Here is a 19,184-nt window from a genome sequence, read left to right as displayed (position 1 = left end):
GTTCCCAATAGCTGCACAAATCCAGATAGGAGAATGCTGTGGGAGTTATAGAAACTATAACATGAGGCCATTACTGTATAATTCTGGGATTATAACAAATGTTATTTCTTTTTTTTTTTCTTTTTTGCGGTTATGTAAGACTTGCACTGAATTTTTGCGCCTGAGCGTGATTTCCCAACCCTACACAGGGTAGCATGTGTGCAGATGAACAGATTACAGAAGCTTATTTATCTTCATTGCTTGTTGTTTTTTCTTCAAAATGAGGAATATAAGTATTGCTCACACTTTGTCGGGCGGGTCTTCCAGTCTCCTGTTAAACCCCTCCTCTGCTGCTGTGGCGGTCCCAGTATAAAACCAGCGCGCAGCCCTCTGCTAGGTCTGGCGCACCAGCTGCGATTCGGCACAGTAAATTGCCGAGAAGGAGCAGCCGAGGTAGCTGAGAATAAGGGGCAGGAACCAGCTCTCTCCAAGCCCTTTAATCCTTCACTTGCTTCTTTTTTTTTGCTATTGCTTTTTTTTTTCATAAACTAAGTTTCTTCTGCTTTTCATTGAAATCTCCGTTCCATAAAATGAAGGGTAGCCCGCTCACAGGGTTACTGCTTGCGCTGTGCGTAAGCAGCGCAGTTCACGGCTTGCCAAAGAAGAACAAAAGACAAACTGGCCAGTATCAGGTGTATCCCGAGCTTCATGACTCATCGGCTGTTAATCCAGGTTGGTACAAGAACTTATTCTTGAATTCAGGGGCCCTGACTGTGTAACGTCATGCATTAGAAAGAGATTTCTAGTGCGTTTTGTGTCAAATGAAAAAAACAAACAAAAAAAACACGTGATTTCGATATATTTCTTTCCATGTGAGCCACAGCAAACAAAAACTTTAATGTTCATTCTACTGTTAAAATGTTTAATAATATATTATTTGTAGTCGGCTGTGAGGAAAACGGTCGCTCATACAGAGTGAACGAACAGTGGGAGAAACCTTACCTTGGTAGCACATTGGTGTGCACCTGCAGGGGAGCAGCAGGCATCAAGTGTAAAACTAAGCCTGAAGGTTAGTGCGTCTTTGTAGTGCACTATCACTTGTTTCACGACTCTTGTGTTGATCCCGACAAGTGAAAATAATAAAAAGAAAAACAAAACAAAATACACACAAAAAGCAACGAATACACGGAGAAAGGCACAGATGTTGTGCGCTTTTACGCAGCAAGAGAAGACTCCAGAACAGCTTCTCAGTAAGAGCCTCTTTAACTTTTTGCTGTTTGATTTTTTCTCTCAGTGGAGGAATCCTGTTATGATAAGTACAATGAGCGGACATACCAGGTGGGTGAAACCTATGAGAAATTACTTGAGAGGATGACTTGGGACTGCACCTGCATTGGTTCCGGCAAGATCAGCTGCACAATAGCGCGTGAGTTCCTAGAATACTAAATACTAACCTTGTTGAAACAGCATAATGTGGTGGAGTGGTATGTCTTAGCATGGTAGTTTTTTCTTCGCCAAAGTGCATGACACACATGGCAATATCTCTGCATGGTTCAGTTTATTCTTGAAATTAAGTTTTAATCATTGAACCAGAATTTGTATATGTGTGCCATCTCGCATATAGAAGAGGTCTTTGAAATCAGCAAGTCCACATTTTGTCGTTCACAGATCGATGCCACGATGGTGGGAGGTCTTATAAAATCGGGGACACTTGGCAGAGGCCTCATGACACTGGTGCCAACATGCTGGAGTGTGTGTGTCTTGGAAATGGCAAAGGAGAGTGGACATGCAAACCTCTTGGTGAGCGTAATTACACCTGCAGGGCAGAAAAGAAAATTTCACATATCAACTCTGAAAAGCAGACAAATGTAAAATATTGCAAAAGATCAAAGTTTATATATTCATCATACACACAAACATGGATGCACACACACACATTTCCCAGAAGCGTGACTCTTTGATACCACTGCAAATATTTGACATGAGTCCAGTCAAACAAGATAAGCGAGTGAGACGGCATGTCCTCTGATTTGCTCATCTTTCACTCCAGCTATTGATTTTTGTTTGGTTTATGTCTAAAACAAAATTTCCCAGTGTGATTTAGATTCTGCAGATTCAGTAAATCAAGATTTGTTTATTTTTCTGCAGGTGAAAGGTGCTACGACAATAGCGCAGCTGCCACATATGCTGTAGGAGACACCTGGGAGAAGCCATACCAAGGCTGGATGATGCTGGACTGCACCTGTATGGGCGAGGGGAATGGACGCATCACATGCACCTCAATAAGTAAGCAGAATCCAAACATACACAAGCACAAACACAAGCTTTTCTTCAGGGGCAGCTACTAACCACTGTTGTACACCAACCAGACCGCTGCAATGACCAGGAGACAAGGAGGTCCTACCGTATTGGAGACACATGGACGAGGACTGACACAAGCGGACATCGCCTGCAGTGTGTGTGCCTAGGAAACGGCAGAGGAGAATCAAAGTGTGAAGGACACAGCTCAGGAAGAGGTGAGACTTGAAAATCAGAAACCAGTGCTCAACAAGAGCTCTGAGCTTGTCGCTGTTAACAGACCTGATGTTGGTTGTCTTTTAAAATGTGTTTACAGCCAGAGTCGTGTTGACCCCAGTCCGGCAGCCTGAGCTTCCCGCTGAGAGAACCTGCCGCACAGATTCTGGAGCCTACTACTACGACGGACAACGCTGGATCAAAAACCAGGGCAGCAAACAGATGCTCTGTACCTGTTTGGGCAATGGAGTCAGCTGTCAAGAATGGGGTGTGTACCAAAAGCAAATAAAATTGGGTATTTTAATACAGAAGTCTATGGGGAGCCACTTGAGGCTGGCTCAAGTGGCTCCTGGAGTCAATCCCAGAGAAATTGCAGTCTTTTGCACTTTTCTGTTGGCTCCATTCAGCTCTTCATGTTACTCTTTGCTTGGTATACTGAAGTCATTTTTCCCACCCTCCCTCTCCTGTTCACACAGAGGCCAGGAACCAGGTGTACGGTGGGAACTCTAATGGCCAGCCCTGTGTATTCCCCTTTGTCTTCATGGGGAAGACCTACTACTCTTGCACCTCAGATGGACGTTCAGACGGGCAGCTGTGGTGCTCTACAACCTCAGACTATCAGAGAGACCAGCAATACTCTTTCTGCACTGAAAAGAATGGTGAGACTCAGGAACATAGATGTAAACTGCGACTTTCCCCAAAAAACTGATGTGCAGTTACTGTTGTCTAGCATCTTTAGTTTTGCCACTCACATAATAAATATTGCGCGAATAATTGTGTGGTTAGAGCCAGATAAGCATGCATTAACTTGTATGTGTACTTTCTTAAATCCAGCAATTGTGACAACACGGGGTGGGAACTCCAACGGGGGCCTGTGCCACTTTCCCTTCCTCTATAGCGGTCGCAACTACACCGATTGCACCACTGATGGGCGCCGTGACAACATGAGATGGTGTGGCACCACCTACGACTATGATTCAGAACAGCGTTTTGGATTCTGTCCCATGGCTGGTGAGTGTGTTTGCTGTTTTTCTCATTTGAAGGTACTGAACTGGTATATTGTTATATAACACAGTTGGGCATTTAAATGTCTAGAAAGAATGGCATTTTAAAATGACCCTAACTTGCTTTTTCCATTTTCATTCCGATTGCACAAAATGCTTTTTGTCTTCTTCTCATCAAGTCATTTCTCACAGACTATAATGACGATTTGGTTGCAAGGTTCACTTGTAGACAATTGGGGAGTAAATAATTGGTGCTTAAAGAGGTCATGGGAGAGTGATGACACTATTAAGGCTGTTACGTAACAGTAACATACAAACTCTGGGTTGAAGTGGACCAAGAAAAACTCTGTGTCTGGACATATGCAGCACCGTGTGAATGTATACATGTACCAACACACTGATAGCTTTTTTCTGTTTCTTTCTTTAAATCAGCCCATGAAGAGGTATGCGCCACCACTGATGGAGTAATGCACCGTGTGGGCGACAAGTGGGACAAACGCCATGACATCTTGGGTCACATGATGCAGTGCACATGCCTGGGAAATGGCCGTGGGGAGTGGAACTGTGTTGCTTACTCACAGCTTTTAGGTCAGAGGGCTAAATCTAACAAAACCTTTTAAATTTTGTCTTCAAATACTCTCCGAATAATGTGAAACTTTAAATAAAAGGTGAATTCATCTTCCTGTCTTTTCTCTGTACATCCAGATCAGTGTATCGTTGATGGTTTGACCTATGAAGTAAACCAGGAATTCACCAAGCGCCACGAACAAGGCTACATGATGAACTGCACCTGCTTCGGACAAGGACGTGGATACTGGAAGTGTGACGCTATCGGTACGTTCACGGCTCATTGCTGATTGGCTTTTTAGGGATTAAATGCTGAGAACTGCTGCAGCTTCAGAAAACCAACCCCGCTGTCATCTGTCCCATCTGACAACTCTTTTGTCTCCTTGTGTTTTCTGCAATAGATCAGTGTCAAGAACCACAAACCAGGACGTTCTATCAGATCGGAGAGACATGGGACAAAGCCATCCATGGCATCTACTACCGCTGTTATTGTTATGGCAATGGGATTGGAGAAATGAGATGCGAGCCCCAGCAGACCTACCAAGGTAAAGATGCACAGCTCTGTTTTAAAAGTCCACATGTTCTGAGTCGTAGAGAGTACAAGATGAAAGATGGGCGTAGCTACTCTCGCCCTTTGATTTTTTTAGACTACCATTCTGAATGCTTAGTTTTGGCATTTTAGCTGTTCCATCGTGGCCAGATCGACTTATTCAAAATAGTTTCTTCAGCATCTAAGGGACTTCTGTGGTCAAACATGAGCCAGAATATAAACAAATAGGTACAAAATTTAGCCTGAAAAACAGCCTAAACCTAAGCGGTTCTCATTTGTAACCATCGGTCTGAAGCTCAGTGAATCTTAACAATCTGCATCACTTCAAGGTACCATTATACAAAGTATTTATGGTGAGAGGTGTATTCCAAATTCTTTTACAATTTCTCTCAAATAGTCTTTTCTTTTAGCTTTTCCATCGACCTATATGGATTTTGGTGCTCAGTTCATGTTTGCTGTACTAAACGAACTCCCATTCATTATTGATTCCTCCCACTTACTCCTAACCTTGGCAGACAGGTGGAGGGAAGCGGGGGTTTGTGGGTTTCTTGTTTTTTGTGTAACTTTAAAGTCTGCCAGATGTTGAAATTTTGGCAAGCTGGAGTTACCCTGTCTGTCGCTGAATGATGTTTTGTTGACTTGCAAAGCTGGAACAAGGTGAATTGCTGAACGAGGGTGAGGGGCTTAGAAGGCAGTCACTTCCTATCCTATCTATCTATCTATCTATCTATCTATCTATCTATCTATCTATCTATCTATCTATCTATCTATCTATCTATCTATCTATCTTCCCTAGGGAACAGAGACCAGATAAACTGTGATGAATATAGTATGCAGACGTTATATCTGACTTGAAAATGTCTGTGGGTGTTTGAGCTGGTTTAGCATCGTCTGGTGGTTTGATTCTGTCCCCGAGCAATGAATCCCTCTGACGGAACTCACCAAAAAGTAGCCAACTTTCACCCACACTCCCTACACACAATGCTGTTAAATTATGTGAAAAAAATCTTCTCACTTCTGCTCTTTCCTTCTCTCCTGATGTCTTCTCCTAAATCTTTTTTTTTTTCTGCTTAGATGGCCGCAGACCAATCCAGGTGATCATCACAGAGGCTGGGAAACAGTCCGACTCTCGCCCTATTCAGTGGAACGCCCCATCATCTGTTCAGATCACCCAGTACATCCTGAAATGGAGAGTTGTGAGTCTCACTTTTGCTTCCCTCCTTTACAAATTGCCTACAGAAATGAAAGCAAGTCGTATTTCTTTGCTCAAAATTGGGCTTTAATTTTGCTGAATAGTAGCATTTAGTAAAGGCGGATACATTTGTGATTGAGGGTGAGTGCCTCTGGTGAAGTCTGAAGGTTGAACAAACAAAGTGATTAGAGAGTAAACTTACTTGCCTTTGCAGTCTGTACACGCAGACACAGGTTTTTAGCAGATTCCAAGATAAACATCCAGTGTTGTTTTTTTTTCTCTTTGAAGACCTCAAAGAGGTCTTGAGGCAGGTTGAGATGTTAATGAACTTCAACTGAAGTCAAAGTAGCTTCCGCTTTATGGGTTTGGACTGTATTTCTTGGGCAGCAAAGCCACTCAAAGTCTAAAACCTGCTTGAAAAGTTTATATTTTTCTAACAGTTCAAAGCCAGTTGACATACTCCTAATGGAAGAGCTGACACTGAATGGCTGCCCAGTGTCCAATATATACAGACCACAGGTTTATTTCCCAGAGCTAATTAATGACTCCACTGCACACCCTTTTATTAAGACATGAATAAAATTTATATAATAAAAAACAAACATTTTAAAAGATTTATTTAGTCAGAACACTCTCTTTGCCCACAGGTGGATTTTACCTTGTTATAAAGTAAATATAGATGTTTAAAGCTCCATTTTTTTCCTAAGTTCTTGTTGAGTACCTCTTCTTTATCTTCACATATTAAAATGTTTAAACTCGTCAACCTCTCGTTATCGCTAATGTGCAGAAAAACACCCGTTCTCCCTGGAGAGAGGTCACCATCCCGGGCAACATCAACTCCTACACCATTAGCGGACTCCGTCCAGGCATCACATATGAGGGTCAGCTCATCAGCATTCAGAACTATGGACGCCGGGAGGTCACACGCTTCGATTTCACTACTAACCTTGGCTCCTGTGAGTAAGCTGTACAGCTACACCAAAGCAGCACATCTAAAGAAATATTTAAAATAACACTATGCTCCTTAATTTCAAAAGTGGAGACATATGAGGGAGAGACGACTGCACCTCCTCCTGTGTTGGACACCTCCGAGTCTGTGACAGAAATCACCTCAAACAGCTTTGTTGTATCCTGGACATCAGCTGATACAACCATCTCTGGCTTCAGGGTGGAGTATGAGCTCAGTGAGGAGGGGTCCCAGCCTAAAGTTCTGGGTGAGAGCTTTTGACCATCCCTGAAGCCTCCGTAATGCCTCCATATTGCCTGCGGATCAATTCGGTTTTTACTATATAGAGTTCTGACTTACCTTATGACTGTGTTCCAGATGTTCCTCGCACATCCACCTCTGTCACCATCAGTAATCTCCTGCCTGGACGCAGATACAACGTCAGCGTCTTTGAGGTCCCAAATCAGGGGCAGCCCAACCTCATCCTCACTACCTCACAGACCACAGGTAGGAGAAGCTCTCTTCTCCAATGTTGTGATGTTACGCTCATAGTCATGCAGTGTTTTTGAAAGAACGATCCTCTCATCCTTCGGGCAGCTCCTGACGCACCTACTAGGCATGTTGTCAATGAAGTGGGAGAAACCTCCATCCGAATCAGCTGGTCCAGACCTCAGGCTCCTATTACTGGTAACAAACCATTTATTTTGTATTTGTTTGAGATATAAATCCTTTTCCTTATCCTGGCTGTGTGTATAACTCGATACTTGTGCCTGCAGGCTACCGTGTGGTCTACACACCATCAGTGGAAGGCAGCAGCACAGAGCTGACCCTCCCAGAGTCAGAGACGTCCGTGACCCTGGTTGACCTTCGCCCCGGTCTGCTTTACAACATCAGCATCTACGCCGTGGAGGAGGACCAGGAGAGTGAGCCTGTTTTTGTACAGGTCAACACTGCTGGATCTCCTCCGCAAGGTACACATAATATGTCTTTTAAACAGAATAAATTCATGAGTTAGCACTGTAAAACTTAATTTTTCTTTTTGTGAAACATTTGAACAATATGCTGTTCTTTAGATCACTCAGGATTCTTTTTAGGTGATTCTTAGCCTTTCGGCTGTCTGTGAAGGCTGAAAAGATTCAGTTTATACTTGCAGCTGGAGATTCCTTATAGGGCCCTACAAAGGGCTTTTCACTGCTCAGTTAAGAGTGCTTGTCAAAACATGGCTTTGTCAAAATGTGCTTTTATGGTTATAGCCATACCATTGTAATATTTTTCCTCCTGTCTCCTTAAATATTATGGACCTCAGATGACTTCTTTTAAGTCACACTCGCAAAACAGCGACCTCTTTAAACTTAGTTTAAAACACTTAGAAAGGCAAGGATGCATTCATAAATCATTCATAAATCATTCAAATATCTTTGAGAATATTTTTAAATGGATTTCCGTTTTAGACTCTAAGCTAACAGCATCTATTTTATCTAAGCCAAGCACAGTTAAATTAAAGATTTTTAAAAAGCAGCAGTAATATTTGCACCTAATAATGCATATTTAACTCTGTATACTTATTTTATATAACTTAGGTATGGGTTTTATTTTTTTAAAAGGTTATGTTTTTACCTTTAGGGCCTAATAAATAAAATAAGTATGAAGTTCACGTCTCTGTCTCCAAACGTAACCCATGACATAGTAAAACACTCCTAAGGAGACTCTAAGGTCTGACTGTGACCCTTGTTAGTCAACCTAGCGCTCTCCTCTCCACAGAGGTGGTCCAAGCCCCCACAGACCTGCAGTTCTACGAGGTTTCGGATACGAAGGTCACCATCATCTGGACCGGTCCACCCAATGAGGTGTCAGGTTACAGAGTCACTTTCTCCCCCGTTGGGTCCGATGGCACTGACGTAAGGCCCCTGGGGCTGCCTGTTTCCACCAATGCATACTCTGAGATCACCCATTTGCAGCCAGGCACGCTGTACCGCTTCTACGTCTATACCATCAGCGGCGGAGTGGAGAGTGAGCCTCTTGTAGGAGAAAAGGCTACCAGTAAGTGCCACTTTGGAAAAAGGCCCAAATACATAAACGCAGGGATTTTATCCAAAACATAACAGATCTTTTTTGCCTTACATGTGTTATGCTTTCTGCCTCCTCCAGAACCTGATGCACCCACTGATGTACGCTTCACTGACATCGGCCCTGACAGCGCACTGATTGTCTGGGAGGCTCCTCGTGCCATTGTCAGTGGTTTCCGCCTTTTCCTGAGCATCGAAGGCTCAAGTCCCATTGAAAAAAGGATCCCAGGCAGGGTCACCCAGTACCAACTGAGGAATCTACGTCCAGATACGGAGTACACTGCCACCCTTCACTCTGATCTCGAAAATGAGCTCAGCGAGGGCGTCACCACATACTTTACCACCGGTCGGTATTTGGAGAAACCGAACACCAGTAAAGACGGGAATAAAATGATGCAATCATTTTAAAATATTGTCCCCCCCCTTCCTCCCGTTCTTACAGCTCCCCAGATGGGAAATGCTCCCACTTTCAGCACTGAGGTTACCGACACCTCGATCGTTGTCACCTGGATACCCGTCCGCAGGTTCAGCTACAAGGTTAGCTCTTTACATTAAAGGAGTCACTGGAGCTGTTCACTAACTACTTATCTCCAAGCAGTGTCCAAGCACATTTAGAAACCAGCTGGTGAACATAGCAGAACCGTAAAGCGCAAAAGAGCCCGATATGTACCCTCTGGTGTGGGAAGATTTTAGGCCATTGCTAATTGTTTCTAAATAATTTTTTTCTTTTAAGCGTATTCTCCAGTTTTTCTCATGTCCATTTTATTTCCCCAGCTGTCTGTGCTGCCCAGTGAGGAAGGCGAGTCTCCCAGAGAAGAAACCTCTTCCTCAGGACGTGTTTATGTAGATGGTCTGACTCCAGGAACTCAGTACACCTACAGTGTTCAGCCCATCTACAATGGACAGAACCGCGGAAATCCCATCACCCGCAATGTTGTCACTTGTGCGTATCTGTTTTTATTTCACAAATAAAAAGACAGGCACTGTGGTGACTGCTGAACAAAACCAACTGTAAAACCAGTTGTGTAACCAATCATCTGGTTGATTTGATACCGTTGATGCCGTTAAAACCATTTGGCGTGGTTTTGTGCCAGACATTTTTTGCTGCCCTGAAGTTTTTTTCAATGCGTCATAGTCTGCTGTTTCTTGTTGCAGCTCTATCTCCTCCCACTGACCTCAGAGTTGAGTCCAACCCGAACACAGGAGTTCTCACAGCCTACTGGGTAGCCTCCAAAACACCAGGTAAATATTGACTTTGCTCCCCACGCACTGACAGCCCATTGGATCACAGAAGGTCTCTAGACCTTGGCCTTCAAATAGTTTTTTTTTCTTTTCACCAGAACAAAAAGCTGTTCCTGGTATTTCCTTTTGATTTCTAATAGTAGTTTTTGAATTTGTTATATTCCCCGTCTCTCTGCAGGTATTACAAGCTACCGAGTGACAAGCAGACCAACCAATGGCCAGAGAGGATCCTCCCTTGAAGAGATTGTTGCAGTTGATCAGACCTCAGTCGTTCTAGAGCACTTGACTCTGGGTATGGAGTACAACATCAGCGTGTTCGCTACCAAGAACAACGTGGAAAGCGTTCCTGTGTCCGCTATTGTCACCACAGGTAGGAGCCGCAGGAAGTCATTTACACGTGGTAGAAAGCCACAAAGACTAGTGTATCTGGTTCGTTGTGAGGAACAAATGACATAATTTTCCCATTCGATGAAAATGGAGCCTGCTACTCCCATCCCCACAGAGCTTGGCCTAGTTTCAAAAGAAACTAAAGCTGCATTAGTTAATTTTTACCCACTAGAGAGAAGAATAATGTCATTATGTACAAAAATACACACATTTTGAAGTTAGCGAAAAAATTACCCATTTGCACATTTGGTAGACATGGGACTGTGTGCTGGAGCTCATTATTTGGCAACCAATTTAAATCTAAATGTCAGTGTTTTTTAAACTCAGTTTTGGTTCAAATGTCTAATGCAGCTTTTTTATAATCTACTGCTAGCATGATTATTGGCAAACTGACCATTTGCATGGAAATCGTCAGTTGGTAGGGTGAATATTTCTGGGATTTTTTTGCACGTCCTTTAGTAGTATTATTACTGCCTTATATTTACCTTTAATTATAATTTTAATTCTGAATGTTTTCCAATCCAGTTATGTGTAATTGTCTTGCATGGTTACTGTTATACTCAGGTTCTCTGAATGCTTTATTGGGAATTAAATGAATGTTCTTGATATAACCAATGAAATAATTGGGGCTTTTCTGTCTGTCTAATTTTGCTTGCGCTTTGCAACATGCCTAACCCTTTCAGACATCCCCGCACCAAGTCAAATTGACTTTGTCGACATTACTGACACCACCATTGGCCTACGCTGGATCCCTCTGAACAGTACTACCATTATTGGTTACCGGATAGTGGTAGTAGCTTCAGGCGAGAGCTTGCCAATTTTTCAAGATATGGTGGAAGCATCTGCTGGTTATTACACGATTCGTGGTTTGGAGCCCGGTGTGGACTATGACATCAGTATCTTCACTATTACAGAAGAGGGGGACAGCGAGCCGGCCACACACACAAAGCAAACGCATGCTGGTGATTTATTCTTTCAGTCCATCACTGGGGAGGGGTTGGGTCTTGATCTGAGGCACCTTTATTCTTTTTTAAGTGTGTCACACTGCAGTAAATATCCGAATTTAATCATTTCTGTGATATTTTCTTTGTGCCACTAGAAGTTCTCCTTTATTTTCTTAACCTCATTGCGTTACCAGTGATAGCTATAGCTTATAACCCCTCATTTTTACAGCCATTCCAGCTCCCACCAACCTGCAGTTTGGAGGAGTGGGCCCTGACCACATTAGGGTGACTTGGTCAGTCCCCAGAATTGCCACACCAAACGACATCTCTCGGTTCGTTATCCGTTATCACCCTGTATCCACTGATAATGACATCAAGGAGGTTAATGTTGGAGGAGCTACCAACACCTACTTGCTGCAAAGTAAGAAGGCCTCAGAGGCTTGAAAAGGCAAAATGACTTGTGCGTTATACTGCTCCATCTCGAACAATACTAATTGTACCAATCATCTTCACAGACCTGCAGCCCAACACTGACTATCGTATCAGTGTGGTGTGTGTGTATGGTGAACGAGAAAGTAAACCAGCCACAGGGACTCAAAAAACAAGTGAGTATGTACACAGGTGGCCTCACAGAAGAACCGAGGGTGCTGCAAATACAAGATGGATGTAGCCCCCCGAGTCTGAAATGTCCATCATTTTTCTAATGATGGGCAGGGGGAAACTTAAAAGAAGCATATGAGTCTATAAAGATCCCAATTCTCGCTTCACTGTTATTAGTTTATTATCTCAGTCACTAGTTTCTGGACTTATTTAATATGGCATAATGTTCATTAGGGTAAAAAGGGTGTTAAACGAGAGTATGAATACAGTGTGATTGACAAGACGTATGAGTGTGTATTATCCTTACATTCTCAGTCAGATCTACTTTTTACTCGTCCTATCTGAGTTCAAAAAATATGAAAAACTAGATGGATACATCTGAAATTCCAAAAGCTTCAAAACAACTGCAAAATTTTCAGATAATTCATATTTGACCTGCAGAATAAACTACAACAGAATAACTACAATGCTACTATAAATAATATCAACAATAAATATTTTGTCTCTTATTCCAGAGTTACCTAATCTGTTTAGAGCTTGCCTGCATTTGGTGACTTTTTGTTAGATTTTTATTAATATCAGTTGATCCATTTCAGATATTTTACATTAACGTTTGCTTATTTCTACTAGAAAGAATGTATTTGGCATTATCTTTGTATGTAACTGAAAATGTATCTCAGTTTTTCACTACATTTTTCTTCCAGCGCTGGATTCCCCGACTGGCTTGGACTTCTCCGACATTCGGACCGACTCCTTCACAGTTCACTGGCAAGCTCCACTGGCAAGAATCACGGGCTACCGAATCCGCTATCAGAAGACCAGTGGTGGACATGCCAAGGATGAGAGGCTCCCCCCAACCAGAAACCACTACACTTTGACTGGACTGTCACCTGAAACCGAATACATGATATATGTGTATGCTGTGAGCAGCAACCAGGAGAGTCAGCCTCTGACTGGCACACAGGCAACAAGTGAGTTTCACCTATTCTTTTAGTTAGTGGGCGTGATCATTCCTCATCTGTTTTAATGGAATTTTTTTCTCCATAATTATCCTCTGTGATTTTCTCCATTCTGTTATTTAATGCTTTTCAGTCTCTGATTCGCCCACTGACCTAGTGGTAACAGGATCCACCCCAACCACCATCACCATACGCTGGGATGCTCCCTCTATCTCAGTGAGAAACTACAGGATCGCCTATGCAGGAACAAGTCTGTACATTTTTTTTGCATTCTTGGTTTCCTCTAATGTCAGGCACACAAGTTTAACACTTGGGCCTTCTTTACTGTCTTCTCAGGTGGCGAGACTCCTCGGGAGATTAATGTCCCAGGCACTCAAACAACTGCCACCATCACCGGACTGAATCCCGGCACAGAATACACCATCACGGTCTATGCAGTTAGTGGACGAGGCGATAACCCTGCCACCAGTGTCCCCGTCTATATAACACACAGGACTGGTACAGAAATACGGGAAAAATTTTCTGAAAAGCAACTTAATGTTCAGTGTTTATGGTAAATCTAAAGCTTTATCCATTGTTCCTTTAGATATCGAGGCCCCCCCTGACATGCGGGTGGCTGATATAAGTGACAATGCCATCACAGTACGTTGGTCTCCTGCTCGGGGACCAATCAGAGGCTACAGAGTCACAAGTATTCCCAAAAATGGCTTGGGACCCTCCTACTCTGAGGATTTGGCTCCTGGTAAGGCCTGCAAGGAATGCCAGATGCTCACAATCAGATTGCCATGTTGATTTAATTTTTCACAACACAGCATCCCCTCCTTATCGGCTCCTTTTCTGATCCCCTGTTACAGATCAGACCGAGGTGACTTTCACAGGTCTGATGCCAACTGCCGAGTACCTTGTGAGTGTCTATGCCCTGGGCAATAATGGACAGCCGTCTTCCCCGCTAATAGAAAATGCAGTCACTGGTTAGTCTCACTTAATTCACTTTCACTTCTCTTTCAGCTCTAACTTTAATTGTCCTGATTCCCTTGCACCATGTTAAAGCTAAACTTGGCAGTTAAGGCAGTTTTGCTACAGGAAATTCAGGTAAATTTCCTCCAAAGGCAACAGGAAAAAGCTATTTAGCACTGAAGAATCTTTCTGTTCCTCTTTTCCTGCAGCTATGGACCGTCCGAAGGAGCTCACCTTCTCTGACATCGACTCCACCTCCATGCGCATCTCCTGGGACAGCCCAGACGGTGCAGTAACATCATACCGTGTCTTGTACACCAGTGCAGAGGAAGGCGAGAGGGAGCTGCGCCCAGCACCCAGAGGGGACCAGGACAGTGTGGTGCTGAGAAACCTTCGCCCTGGAACAGAGTATACTGTTAAGGTCATTGCCCTCCATGACCGAACACCCAGCTCACCGTTGGTGGGAACTCAGGCCACAGGTAGCGCTAAGCAGAAATACATCAAAGCATTTGTCTCCATTTGATATCCACATCTTAATACTTTGGCCCTGACACTGTGTCTTTGTACTTCAGTAATCCCTGCTCCCACCAACTTGGCGATCTCAGAGGTCAATCCTTCCTCCTTCACTGTGTCATGGCGAGCTCCAGATGCACGCCTGACCGGCTACCGTGTAGTCGTGAGCCCCAAGAACATCAACAGCCCTCACAGAGAAATGAACGTTGCTCCAGACACCACTCGTGTTGTGGTGCCAGGGCTCATGGTGAGCAGAGTTCATGTGTGAATCTTTACATGGATCCATAATGGGTCAGTGAGTAAATATGAGGTGCGTGTCTGTGTACTGTGTAGGTGGCAACCACATACCAGGTGCAGGTTTACGCTCTGAAGAACACAGTCACAAGCAGACCAGCGGAGGCAGAAGCCACCACACTGCAAGGTAACGTGCTGCGCCATAAATAGACACGTCTGCAGACCTCACTCATGGTGTAACAGATCTTTTTAAGTTTGCTTCTGTTTCCCCTCAACGCAGCGTTGAGCGCTCCTCGCCGCGTGCGTGTCACCAAAGTAACGGATAGTTCTTTCACGCTGACCTGGCGTTCCAAGCTGGAACCTTTCACTGGATTCCTTATTGAAGCCAGTCCCCAGAGTAGATCGCATCCCACCGTCACCAAGACCATCCCAAGTGAAGCTTACAGCTACACCCTCACCGGTACGCCACACTTTAACGCATTTAAGGTCTTAAAGAGTGATTTTGGAGTTCAGTCTTGCTTTAAAGTGTGTGTGTTTGTGTTGTAGGTTTGCAGCCCAACACTATTTATACTGTTAACCTGTACACTCTGAGTGGGAACACAAGGAGCACCCCATTCACTCTCAGTATTCAAACAGGTAATGCAAAAATCCAGGTTTAAAAACTGCTTTTTTTTTTTTTTAACAAATATTAATTTCAGTGTAATATTCTGGTTTTTGATTTCTATCATTACATAATGTTACAGTACACTGATCTGCATAGTACACATCACAGTCTGCTGCCAGGTTTCCTTAATTTATGTAATTCAAGAGACAACTGCAACTAGAAGAGGCAGAGGCATGTGAGGTTTCCTGACCTGTTTGGGGCTAGCAGCTTGAGGTTACCTAAATCTCTGACAGTTTTGCACTTTTAATCTGATTGTGTACATCAGTTTTTCAAAGATTAAAAAATCACACTCGTGATGTAGAGGTCACAAAAATGCATGCATGTATCAGTGTTAGGGTGAGAAATAATTTGTAATTTTACAGCCAAAATTACAAAATAAATCCAGGCTGCTTATATGATCTTACATTGATATAGGGTTAAGTCACAACAAATGCAGCTTCAGCCTCACACAGGTCACATCCTAGTGTGCACACACAGAGAAAAAAATAGCATTCGGCCAGTTTAACAACCGTATTTGTCCTTACAGCCGCCCCGCTGGTCCAGGCGCCCACCAACCTGCAGTTTACGTCTGTGACCCCCTACTCCATCTCCTTCACCTGGCAGCCACCTGCCACGCAAATCACAGGATACTATGTCACCTATGAAGAGTCGGGAGGAAGACCACAGGAGCTTTTCCCAAGACCCCACGCTGGCCAAAACTACGCCACCATAAATGGTAGTACTTTTATTTGACTTTTAAAGCTTCACGCAGGATTATCCTGACACACCAATTAGGCGCGGGACGTTCATTTAACGAAAAAACAACACTTTTCCTTTCCTCTGCTCAGATCTAAGACCAGACACGGAGTACATCATCAAGATCATCGCCATCCAAAACACGCAGAGAAGCACACCTCTGGTGGGCAGGAGCAGGACTCGTGAGTACTTATACTGATACTTTTTTCTCTGTATGGTGATAAATGTGAAAGTAAAAAGGATCCATTCAGAGTTCGAGCCAGTTACTGGTAAGATTAAGGGGTGGAACGGCAGCTTTCATCTGCTCAGCTGGAGCTGTATGGAGCTTTAGATCAAGTGTGTATCCAAAATCTAAAACGATAATACCCACTTTGTTATTTTGAATGTCCTCGCAAATGTCATTCAAAATATCTCGTGTGTTTGCAATAGTGCATTATGACACACTTTGCAGTGAGTTGCATTGCTGCGTATCCGTCATCCCTTTTGGCTGAGATGTGTTAGAGCTGTTCTGCTTTAACTCCCCCTCGTCTAACCTGCTTGCTTCCGTAACCCCGTCTCTCCCGCCAGCTCAAGACCCCTTGCTTCCTTTGCCTCTGCCCCAGCCTAACCGCCCTGGAGATGGCAGGCTGGATGTGCCTGAATCTCTGGACAACAACGTCCAGTTAGTGGGCACCAATAGCCAGGATGGGTTTGGTGATCAGAGTCAGCATGTGGAGTACACAGAGTACAACAACAATGGAGACAACAGACATAATCGGAATCCACTGTCTCCCTATGGCCAAGTTCGTGAGCCCCTGGTGTTTGTGCCCCTTCCTGATGCAGAGGGCCGCAGAAAGCCCATTGTGAAGCTAGACATGCCCGTTGGACCCATACTCTTTAACGAGACAAGTGTGCCGCTGGAGGCCCAAACTCAGACCACCGTCTCCTGGAAGCCTTACAGGCAGAGCAACGCCTACCTGGTGTCCTGTGATCCCATCACACAGCTAAATGAGAAGATGTTCCAGGTAAGAGGCCAGTCCATGATTCAATTATTCTCATTATTCTCATTTATGAGAATAAGCTATGATCTCTTCCTGTCTATCCAGGTCCGCCTGCCAAGCACAGCCACTACTGCTACCCTGGTAGGACTCACTCCCGGAGCAGACTATAACGTTATTGTGGAGGCAGTCCTGGGGGCCCTCAAACACAAGATTCTGGAGCAGACAGTGACAGCTGGAAACACAAGTAAGCTTCCAGCTGTGATGTATCTGGATATATTGTTAAAGGAAACTGAATGAAACTCATTGTGGCTAATTTTTTCCCCACTTTCTTCTTCCTTCAGTTACAGAGGGAGATTCCTCAAATAAAGACACGTGCTACGATGCCTTTACTGCCACCCATCATGAAGTCGGTGCTGAATGGGAGCGAATGTCTGAGACAGGCTTCAAGCTGTCATGCAGGTGTCTGGGCCTGGGCAGCGGCCACTTCAGATGTGACTCATCTAGTAGGTTTTTAGGGTATCTTTCCCCAATACGTGGACATAGATGGAATTTGAATACATTTCACTCGGTTTATGTATGTTCTTCTCAGAGTGGTGCCACGACAATGGCAACAACTACCGAATTGGAGAGAAATGGGACCGTCGCTCAGAGAACGGGAACGTAATGAGCTGCACTTGTTTAGGAAACGGCAAAGGAGAGTTTAAGTGCGAACCACGTAAGGCCTCTTTAACATTTTAGTTGAAATGTTCTGTGGCTGTGTTACAAAGTGAATGAGCTGCGTGTCATTTTTAACCCAAATATCTACTCACGCAGATGAGTCCACGTGTTACGATGATGGCAAAACTTACCGGGTGGGCAACCAGTGGCAGAAGGAGTACCTGGGTTCTATTTGCACCTGCACGTGCTTTGGAGGACAACAGGTAAGACACGTGAGCCTTCCTCATGTTCTCTTTACATCATATGCCATCATCCAGAGGAATGGAGGGCATGGTTAAATGCTTTTTTTGACTTTATTAGGGCTGGCGATGCGAGAACTGCAGAAGACCAGGTGGTGATGTCGATGTCGGTCTGCTGCAGCCTATCAGATATGGAGACAACACACTGCGCAAAGTGAGTGAAATGTATTGAAAATCAGAAGACATATAAACTGTAAATTTCAGTTTTCAAATTGCAGTAATCTGTTGCGTAATAGTCTGCACGTGTCAAAGTTTTAAACTGTACCACTGTTCATCCTCCAGAACATTCACTGCCCCATCGAGTGCCTCCGGCCTGAACTGCTGGCAGATGCACACGTTCCTCACAATCCTCGGGAATGATGAGCTGCTCAACCGACTTCTGCTTTGCTCCCTTACCGTCCAGTTGCTGTCTCACCTTGTAGAAGCCACGCTGTTTGTGACTGAAACAAACTAACTGCCTTATCACATTGCTGACACATTGCCCTGCTGCCCCTCATCATTAATCTTCACTTGAGTCTATTCACTGTCGACTGCCAGGCTTCTGAAATTGTGATGTATTAGAAATAGAAAACCCCACTTTCTAAAGTTATTTAGAACTTGTCCAGTCAGATTTACGCATCTGTGAAATTGACATTTGTTTCCCATTTAAATTTTTTTCAATTGTATCCTGACCAAAACCCATAAAGTACGCACTGTGCTAAAAAAATGTCGATGTAGTTGTTACCAGTGTTGCTGAAACTGTCCTCGAAAATGTGCTTCTCTTTTCTGTAGCCCCTCTTTCATTACAGAGGGGTCGCACTGTGTGTGATTGACACATTCTGAAGTTCTAATTTATCCCTTTGATCTCATCGTGTGAATGTGTTGAACAAGGATGTGAGAATGTGAACTGTTCTATTTTTGTACTTTGTGCCAAAGTGTTTCTACCGATGACAAATAGAAGTCCCTTATTTTAATAAAGCTGGAGAGATTCTTAAACATTACCACAGTGTTTCGCTTTCTTATTAGGGTTGGGGGGTGGGTTAAGGTGCCAACAATAAACTTACAATGGCAGGAAAAAAATATTTGCCCTCTTCCTGATTTCTTAGTTTTCTGCATATTTGTCACACTTACATTTTCAGGTTTTTCATAATTCATATTTTACATTTATTCATTTATCCATATCTGGTTGGCCCCATGTGAAAAATGTATTGCTCCC

The 19,184-nt window shown here is 43.7% G+C and overlaps 1 protein-coding gene across 2 annotated transcripts; it reads left to right on the top strand.

Moving 5' to 3' along the window:
• Nucleotides 1-369: 369 nt before the first annotated feature.
• Nucleotides 370-18,969, top strand: fn1b (fibronectin 1b). Of its 2 annotated transcripts, XM_019357120.1 has the most exons (46): nucleotides 370-711; nucleotides 923-1,048; nucleotides 1,274-1,405; nucleotides 1,648-1,779; nucleotides 2,128-2,265; nucleotides 2,349-2,495; nucleotides 2,594-2,761; nucleotides 2,970-3,152; nucleotides 3,328-3,504; nucleotides 3,930-4,085; nucleotides 4,203-4,331; nucleotides 4,466-4,609; nucleotides 5,689-5,810; nucleotides 6,594-6,762; nucleotides 6,844-7,020; nucleotides 7,131-7,259; nucleotides 7,350-7,439; nucleotides 7,529-7,723; nucleotides 8,514-8,792; nucleotides 8,901-9,164; nucleotides 9,261-9,355; nucleotides 9,593-9,761; nucleotides 9,974-10,060; nucleotides 10,239-10,430; nucleotides 11,131-11,409; nucleotides 11,621-11,812; nucleotides 11,907-11,996; nucleotides 12,696-12,962; nucleotides 13,084-13,200; nucleotides 13,287-13,448; nucleotides 13,537-13,692; nucleotides 13,805-13,921; nucleotides 14,117-14,386; nucleotides 14,480-14,667; nucleotides 14,754-14,841; nucleotides 14,935-15,114; nucleotides 15,201-15,290; nucleotides 15,845-16,033; nucleotides 16,146-16,235; nucleotides 16,621-17,057; nucleotides 17,139-17,277; nucleotides 17,375-17,536; nucleotides 17,623-17,748; nucleotides 17,847-17,953; nucleotides 18,051-18,143; nucleotides 18,272-18,969. In XM_019357120.1, exons 1-46 carry the CDS (start codon nucleotides 570-572, stop codon nucleotides 18,347-18,349), a joined length of 7,359 nt encoding a protein of 2,452 aa, XP_019212665.1. In that variant the 5' UTR covers nucleotides 370-569; the 3' UTR covers nucleotides 18,350-18,969. The 2 variants fall into 2 exon arrangements, with proteins under 2 accessions (XP_019212665.1, XP_013127089.1); XM_013271635.1 differs by lacking the exon at nucleotides 11,131-11,409 and having other exon boundaries at nucleotides 371-711.
• The last annotated feature ends 215 nt before the right edge of the window (nucleotides 18,970-19,184 follow it).

This window comes from Oreochromis niloticus, linkage group LG1 (genome assembly GCF_001858045.2).
Source record: "Oreochromis niloticus isolate F11D_XX linkage group LG1, O_niloticus_UMD_NMBU, whole genome shotgun sequence".
Classification (NCBI taxonomy): domain Eukaryota; kingdom Metazoa; phylum Chordata; class Actinopteri; order Cichliformes; family Cichlidae; genus Oreochromis; species Oreochromis niloticus.
This window is presented reverse-complemented; position numbering and strand designations above follow the sequence as displayed.